General features: G+C 38.9%; 1 protein-coding gene across 1 annotated transcript in view; it reads left to right on the top strand.

Moving 5' to 3' along the window:
• The first annotated feature begins 4,309 nt into the window (after positions 1-4,309).
• LINC02618 (long intergenic non-protein coding RNA 2618) overlaps positions 4,310-9,332 on the top strand; it is a 42,724-nt gene continuing 37,701 nt past the window's right edge. Inside the window, exons 1-2 of the mRNA XM_056808485.1 lie at positions 4,310-4,536; positions 4,783-4,935. Coding sequence (XP_056664463.1) covers positions 4,357-4,536; positions 4,783-4,935 — 333 coding nt within the window. The 5' untranslated portion in view covers positions 4,310-4,356. The remainder of the gene's footprint in view (positions 4,537-4,782; positions 4,936-9,332) is intronic.

Genomic DNA, 9,332 nt, shown 5'->3' with positions numbered 1-9,332 from the left:
CTAAGAAGGCACACACTATATAACAATATTTTCTGGCAAAATATGGGTTCTCGGGTCCAAACAGCTGGCTTGGAAATGAATTGTTCAATCAGTCATTAAGTTAATGGTTACTGTTACTTTCTTGTTTTCTTTTATACTTGGATCCACTGGACCCCAAGGCCTTGATAATAGAAAGGCAAATTATAGAAGCTAGTAACCCTTCTGCAAAGAAAATCGGCTGCATATTATTACCTTTTTCTCTATCCCCAGGCCTTAGCATGAGTAAATTCCTAAGAACTGTTTGCTGATTGACTTATTTCTCCATTCGATAGCCAGACATTTACCATCTTTGAAATATACTATCATGGCATATGCTTTAACTTCTTTTTCATGACACACACATAAACCCCCCATTGTAATAAACTCCATGGAGACCCATTCTTAGCCTACAGGATCAAACATTTCTGTATTGGGTGAGCGAATAGAAAAGAACCATTCTGAACCTACAAGGAAATAAAAAACAATAGAGCCCCACCTCATCTTCCACCTCCATGCTGTTGGGCATCCTTTTGTTTTGGGGAGTCTGTCAAGTGCCTTTTTTCACTGCAGGTCTATTCCAAATTGGTTCTTCCCTTGTCTCTCACCCAACATGACTGGGTCTTCTCTCTTGCCTTCTTAAAGTTCATCCCATGAATGCAATCTTGCCCTTTTTTTTCTTTCTAAGAATTAATCTATTTCTATAGGACGTGATAGCATATATGATGTCTCATCATCATGTTTTCTATAAGAGAAAATCCTCATGTAATGTATGTTTTCACATGATGAGATATCCAAATGTAGAAGTACAGCTTCTATCCCAAGATATCCCAAGAACCTGCGGGGCTCACCTCTCTCTAAGGGTAATTACAATTTCTGCCTTGAGGGGAGCAGAAGGGCTGATTATATCTGTATACATTCAAAGTGAGAGTTGTGAAACAAAAATATCCCATTTGATATTTTAATTTCTGTTATAAAATTACTCCTATGAGAAAGGGGTTTGCGTTATTCAGACGGGAAGTCAATAAGAACAAAAAAAATAATCTTAGTATGAGAAAATGCTCCTTCCTCCTCTTTCTCTGGCATTGACACTTTTAAATCTACAAGTTATAGAAGAAATCTGCTTTAGGATTATGTACTTCTGGCACCTCCTGTCATTGCACTCATCACTTCACACCTTCTCCTTCTCACATGAATATACAGCCTCACCCTCTCTCTGGGATTCTTGGCTGTGCTTGCACTCCAGAGTTGAATCTTGTTGCTGTTGACAGTCCTCTGCGATTATCTCCATGGGCACTGGAACCAAGAAGCAAGGGAGCCCTTTTACCTGGCCTGAACTTTCTCGGCTAGAGACACATTCAGTAAGGAATCAGGTACCGTTTGCTCATTTCTGGGTCCACGGGATGGGAGGACATGACTGGCAACAATTTGTTTGTGTAAACCAAAATTGGATGGCTGATGTATTTTTGTGCCCTGTTTTATGCTTTCTATATTTGTGAGCCTGGAACAGAATTGACCCCATTCTTTCCCAGACTTACTAAATAATATGGTAAAATGGAAAGGGTGCTGGATTTGGAGTCAGACAAACCAGGTTCAAAGCCCACCTCAAATACTTTACCAGGTAAGTGTTCTGGTTCCTTAAGTTTTCTGGCCTCTGTCTCCCCATTTGTAAAATGAGAGGTTTGAAAGGCTTCGATAACCTTTAAGATTCCTTCTAGTTATAAGTCTGGGATCTTTTGAATAAGAAAAATAACTCAATTCTATAGCACTTTAAGATCTATAAGACAGTTTATTAACAACCATCCCATAACACAGGAAATATAAATACTATCCATTCAATTTAAAAATAAGAAACAAGGGCTCTCACAGGTTATGCGATTTGTTGGTGATCATCCAGCTAGTAAGGTTTGAGGAGGGATTAGAACCTAGGTCTCTGGGTTTCAAGAAAATGCTTTCTTCATTTATTCAACAAATGTTTTGGGAGTGTGTACCATTAGTAATGGGCAGCTAGTTAGTACAGTGGATAAAGTACCTGGCTTGGAGTCAGGAAGACTCATCTTCATGAGTTCAAATCTGGCTTCAGATACTTATTTAGCTGTATGACCCTAGGCAAGTCACTTAACTCTGTTGGCCTCATTTCAATTTCCCTATCTGTAAGATGAGCTAGAGAAGAAAATGGCAAGCCCCTCCAGTATCTTTGTCAAGAAAATCTTAAATAGGGTCACAAAGAGTTGGACATGGTTGAAAATAAACATCAACAAACCATAAGTAGGAAAAAAGGGGGAAGAATGACCACTAGCCAAGATCTCACCCTAACTACTTAAGGTATGGAATCAAGAAAGGTACTTGTTAGAGCTATATGAGTTGAGAAGGGCTTGTGTTTCTTAGAAGGGGACTCACAGAGCAAGAGTGATCCTTCTTTCGTAGAGTAGAAGGTGCATCCCTATGAGGGAATAAGGAAAAGGAAGGAGGGCATCAGCTTCCAGAAGAGTAAGTCTTTAGTTCTTTACTCTCCTGAACACCACAAGTCATTGCCTGGTCCCTAAGGGACTCTGCAAAGAAAGGGATACACATACCTGCTGAACCTTTATTTTAATTAATAAGCATCCCTAACTATGAAGCAGCAAAGATCCAATCAGTGATCTTTCAAGGTCCTTTTCCCCCATGGTATTCATTCTGATATTCTCCAATAAGATTTCTAAGATTTGACCTATTTGCCTAATGCAGGAACAGTTTTAATGATCATCAGATAAGGAACAAAATTCACAATTGCATTAATTGCCTGAGCCAAGCAGAATTCTATTTGTCAAGAGAATCAAGCTAATTTCTTTTAGCAGAGATAAATCAAAAGCTATTGATAATGAAGCCGATATTGAGGTCATTGCTTTATTATTTTTCAGGATTTATTAGTTTTAACTTAGATATTTAATTAGGAAAAACATTAATATAAGCAACTAAACATCAGTGAAAATCAATAAAAACTATTAAGTTATTGAAATAGAGTTAGCACTTAATGTGGGGCTACAGCTAATTGATTTCAACATTACTAACTCAATTTTCATGTAGTTGTCTCATATGTTTGGCTGTGGACATACGCAGAGTCTGAAATCTCCGCCAAATGGCCCCTTAATGCCAATTCTTCCTTCCTCTAGGATTCCATGACTCTTCAAAATTTGACCTACCCAAATCTGATCTCAGACCCTTCCTAGCTCGGTGACCCTGGGAGTCACTTACTCCCCATTGCCTAGCCCTTACTGTTCTTCTGCCTTGGAACCAGTGCATATTATTGATTCTAGGACAGAAGTTTAAGGATTTTTAAAAAATCTGACCTACTCTTCAGGCCAATCCCAAAGATTATCTCCTAACCATTGTTTAGCCATTCTCCCTCTCTGTGGACGATGGAAAGAGGACAAAGGGAAGTTCTGGAGAAATAGCCTTCATGGAATAAGGATTAGAGAATGAGCTTATACATTTAGAGCTGGAAGAAACCTTGTGTCATCAAGTCCGGTCCTCTCATTGTATCAATGAGGAAACTGAGGCTCAAAGAAATGATTTGATTTGCCCAAGTTTACCTAGGTAATGTCTTAGAGGCAGGTTAAAATACGCCTAAGCTGAAGGTATATTTATAGATTCATTTAGTTACAAGCATCTTTCATCGTTTGGTCTCCCATTGGGTCTGATTCTTTGTGACCCTATTTTGAGATTTTCTTGGCAGAGACACTGAAGTGGATTACTAGTCCTTCTCCAGCTCATTTTACAGATGAGGAAATGAAGCAAATAAAGTTAAGGGATTTGCCCAGAGTCACACAAATAGTAAGTATCTGAGGCTGGATTTGAACTTGGGAAGAGAGGTTTTCCTAACTCCAGGTCTGGTACTCTATCCATTGCACCAACTAGCTTCCCAAGTGTCATTTATTAATACAAAAATAAATAGAATCTAGAGGTGGATCCATGACTTGAAAATGCAAACTGGACTATAACCAAGAGGGAAATCTCAAAACAAATCAATGACATTCATAAGGTAGAAAGAAATAAGATCATGCAGGTTGAGCTGGAAGGAATATTAGAAGCCATATTGTCCTTTATTTTACAAATGAAAAAACAGAAATCCAGCAGGGGCAAAGTGGCTTGTCATTGGCCATACTGTCAGTAAATGTCTGAGATAGGAACTCATATCTTTGGATTCTAGATACAATGAGTTTTTTCTTGTTTAATGAATGTATAATTTTTTTAGTGAAGGTATTCCATTGTCCTGCTTATTAATAGTAAATCTGCCCTACACATTTCAGGATGAGCAAATGCTTTCAGCCATCAAGAAGATTCTAACGGGATCTTTAAAATATGCCAAGAACAAAGAAAGAAAAATCAAAACTCAAAGGAGCTTCCTCGTCTTTTGTTCCTATTCTCACAAAGTTCCTGAAAACATATGAAAAACACTGTCTCCAGTCTCAGACTTCTGTGTGCCCCACCATCAAGAAGGCCTTGAAAACCAGCATAGAGAACAAACAAATCCTCAGGAAGGTGAAGGGACTTGTCCAGCTTGCCCATTTCCTCTCTGAATTGAATAAATTTTCCTGGAGTCTTACCGGTGCCCCAATCAATTGTCCCTTCAATCTCACCTACATACGTGTATCTAATGCAAAACCGTAACCAATTGAATCTTCCATGTTTCCTTGGCATTTCCTTGCAACACTCCTCATCCACATAGTGAAATATACTGGGAGGTTTTCTGTGTGAGTACCAATATTTTTTTTTCTTTCCTTTTAGTTGATGCTCGTAAGCCCTGCTGTCTCCCCAAAAAACTTCCCAGAAGTTTCTCTTGAACCTTTGCTCAAGACGATTCGAGATGAACGATACATGCTGGGAAGAGAACTTTGCATCTGGGGGATGAAGCTAAAAAATTCAGATGTTGCAAGCCTAGTAAGTTGTGGGTTTTAGAAATATTTGTATAACCGGTATGCCAATTGGGCTGACAATATGCCTCCCCCAATAATAATCTCAGTGCCTTACGTTCATAATTGCTATGTCCTATGGAAGCATCCTCATTTGGCTCAAATCTCCCAAAGTTGTCGCAACTCTACTGTAAGCAATCAGGGAAAGAAGACTTTGAGTATAGAACAGTTTGGTGTTTTTTTTTAGAAGCACATCTATGAGTCCATCCAGAAACCCCTCCTCAGACAGAAAAACTCGCCTCCCTTTTGTAGAGGACGTCAAGGAAACCCCCTCTATTGGGTCTAAATGGTCCACAAGACTCAGAGTATTCACAAAAGTTCAGGATGACCTTTGGCTCCCACTAAACTAATTCTGGTTTCCTTTTAAGGCTTTTTGGGTAGTTTCATCCTATGGGCGTCTGTCCAGGTCTAAGTGAGCCTGTACATTTCAGGATTCTCTCCCACACACTCTGATTTTGAGACTATAAATTCTCCTCCTCCTTTTCCCTCTTTTTTTTCTATGGAATTTTTGCCTGATCCCTGTGTGTGATCCCTACTTAGCCTGGTTGGCTGGTTCCCTGAAAGTCAACACTGTGACTCAGGTGATTCTTGTTTGGGTGAGAAACCTCTGAGCCCATGAAATGGCAAAGGAGACATGACTTCTGATTGGTAGGGAGACTTGGGGGAAATAGAGGTATGTGTCCATATATGGGAATAAATATACATATACATGTGTGATGTATGCATGTGGTGTATGCATATATACACATATTTCTTTTTAAATTTTTTTATTTTAATAATGAATTTTCATATGTTTCCCAAAGTTATAGGATCTTTAATGTCTCTCTCCTTTTTTCCCTCCCCCCCCCAGAACTGACAAACAATGCAATCAATATTTGTATTATCATGCAAAACATATTTCCCTATTATTCATTTTGTAAGTGAATAATCTTATAAAACTAAAACCCCAAACATATATCTGAATAAACAAGTGATAAATCATATACACACATATTTTTTAAGAGAGAAATGCTACAGTAGATGGGAAGCTGGTCCTGAAGGCAGGAAGACCTGGATTCAAGTTCTTCCTGACACCTTTATTACTCTTGACAAATCACTTAAAATTCTCAGTACTCTTTGGGATCCAGTTGTTTCAATCATGTCTGAATCTTTGCAATCCCATTTTGAGTTTTTGCCATTTCCTTCTCCTCATCATTTACAGATGAGGAAACTGAGGCAAACAGGGTTAAGTGACTTCCCTAGGATCACATAGCAAGTAAATGTGTGAGACTGGATTTGAACTCAGGTCTTCCTGACTCCAGACCTGGCACTCTATGCACTGTGTCCCCTACACCCTCTCATTGCTCTATGCTCTCTAAAATAAGTTGCAGAAAAGGTACCAACACCCGGATCAAATTATTTACCATCTTCAGGAGTGGGGGGAACAATTTGGATCTTATAATTTCTGAAAATGTATGTTGAAAATTGTTATTATATGTTATTGGAAAATAAAATATTTTAAATAATAAAAACTAGAATTAGAAAAAGTGACAACTCGAATTCATAGAAGAAATCACCTTTCCTTGCAGTTCTCTATGCTAATGAAATCATGGGTCTAATCCCTTGTTCTTCTTAATAAACAAAATTTCTTTCTCTCCATCCCTCTCTCTGTCTCTCTCTGTCTCTTTCTCTCTCTGTGTCTCTCCCTCTCTCTTTGTCTCTCTCTCTCCCTCTTTCTGTGTATATGTATGCATGCATATGGATGTGCATATATAGTAAAACAAATACATAGCTTTGCATACAATTTTCCTTCTTGTTCTTTGGGTTTGTTGATAATTGCTAAATTCACATTAAAAAAAAAGAACATTCCAAAAAATAAGTTTAGAAGGGGTGAGGGAGAGACAGCAGCATTGGTAATCGGGATTGAAGTGAGCAATTTCAGAGTCCCAGGTCATAGAGACAAAAAAGCTAAGGGTGATGGTTAAACCTGGACCTCTATACCTGGACCTCTGACCTCTTCTTCAGATTCCCGGATGGCTCAGACGGGTGGCATCTTGGTTTTTCTCCCCTGACTTTTTTCTTCAGCTCTCATGCAATATTTCTTAATATCTCACTTTGTAGATTTCTTTCTCATATTTAATATGTATTATAAGAGCACATGCACATAAACCAAGCATGCAGTACAGAATATTAAAAAAAAACCAACAGGCTAGTGGATTGGGTGTGCCTCCCTTTTAAACATCACTAGAATAAACTGAACCCAGATTTCCTAGGTAGACCCAGAACCCAAAGATGCAGAATCTGTTGGAGGTGGACTGGGATTGCTTTTTCTAAATGCAATCCAGGCGAGACCACACAGTTTCCCTACAGTCTTAAAAACAAGTATGGCTGAAGCAGATTGAAGGTACAGGTCATGGAAGTCAAGCAGATTAATGAGCTGCGAGGCCAAAATATCTAAGCAGACATCAACGTGCATGTTGGAGTCCCCTAGTTTGAAGGTAGGAGTTGCAATCTGCAGCATTAGGAGTATCCACCTAGCAAGGCTAGAACTCCCTTGAAGTAAGAAAAAATACATTTCCCAATAATTGGGAAGCATTTCCCAATAATGCAAAATCTCTGAAAATAGAGCTCTGCTTCACTGAAGGTGTTCAAGGATGACTCCTTGCCAGAAATATTGTAGAGGGGATTTCTGTGCATTATATTTGGTGCCAGATGGCCTCCAGCATCCCTTCCATATCTGATGATATGTCATTTTGACTGACTGCTAGAGCCACTGGACACATTGGTACCTTCAAGACCTTTTACTTGTTTTTTATTTTTTAAATACATATTTATTGACATCTCTTCTCTTTACACTTTCTTGCATCGAAATGTCTCATATATCCCTCCCCTTCTCAGAGAGCCATCCCACAGAATGAAGAAAATTTCCCTTTTCAAGAGTTTTTTGTATCCTTAGTGCTTTTAGAGTTTAACTTTACAACTTTTAACTTAATGATCAATGTTATTTTAAAAATAGCCTCCTTTATAAGCATGAGAGTGCCAAAGATGCTGATCCATTTCTGCAGTCTAAGGCTATGAAACTGAGGATAGAGCAAAGATTTAATTACTGTTTCTATCCAGTCTTCTCCACTCTAGTTCTGTTGTACCCACCCAGGGCTGGTCTATTTGCTGACCAGGCTCTGTTGAACACTGTTGGGACCATTCTGTGCATGGTGGACTTTTAGCAACTCGAGCTGGATTGCCACATCAGCTATTCCATCACCCCCACAGCTTCAGAAATCCAATCTAACACTCAACAACTGGGCATATCTTTTCATTAAAGAGCCCTCCTAGTCCCACTCCATAGTTAAGGGGTTACAGGAGCCCTTTGTGTTTCTGACCAAGTTATATTTCCAAACCCTATAAGTCTCCCACATATAATTTTCTCCCAAAAAACCCACCCCTTGATTCCCTCCACAAAGCCACAACCTCCTTTTGGTTTCCAAAACTTCTGGATTGAAACAGCCTTTTGGTTTCTGTATCCCTAAGATGCTCAGAGACCATACGTGCTCTTATGATTTATGGTTTTAAATAACCTCCCATATCAGGACAGGGTAGTGATCTAACAGTGGTGGTTTTTGTTACCACAATGCATTTCCTTACCAATCATGCCTTTTTGTTCTGATCCCAGAAGTTGGAAATATCTCCACACAAATACAAAGCTATATAGTACAGGGTGGAGGCAGCAGAAAGTACACTAACTCTGGAATAGAATTCTCATCCTGCTACTAGGATCCTGGGAAAATGCTTGACCTCTCTATCCCTCAGTTTCCTCATCTGTAAAGTGAGAGGGTTGGATGACATGATGTTGATAATGGTTCTTCCCAACTCTAACCCCATGATCTGATTTTTCTAGCACATGAATGTCATTGTTGTGTTTTGATACTGTCCCATTTGGTTATTGCCTAGTTTGCATCTTCAAGTCCTGTCTGTACTACTACATTATATTTCTTGTGTTCATAAATGAAACTTTGATGTGCCTATGGGTCTGACCTCCATTTTTGCAGATCTCACCCCACTGGAAACCTGCCTTTGACACTTATTATCTGTGTGATCTTGGGCAAATCATTTCACCTCTATAGAGCTCAGTTTGCTCATTTGTAAAATGAGGGATTAGATTAGATAAGAGTCTCTTCTAGTTCTAAATTTGTTATCCTATGATCCTGTAATCACTAACCTACCTATGCCTACATGAAGGTTGTTTCCCCAAAATCTTCCTCTATCCCACCTTCTTGACCCACAAATGGAATAAGGACTTTTAAACATTAATCAGGAGGCACATATTGGCATGAGGGGTTATTTTTTTTTTTACAATGATTCCAAAGACTAGGGTTGGAGGGAAAAATG

This window comes from Monodelphis domestica, chromosome 8 (assembly GCF_027887165.1).
Source record: "Monodelphis domestica isolate mMonDom1 chromosome 8, mMonDom1.pri, whole genome shotgun sequence".
NCBI lineage: Eukaryota > Metazoa > Chordata > Mammalia > Didelphimorphia > Didelphidae > Monodelphis > Monodelphis domestica.
This window is presented reverse-complemented; position numbering and strand designations above follow the sequence as displayed.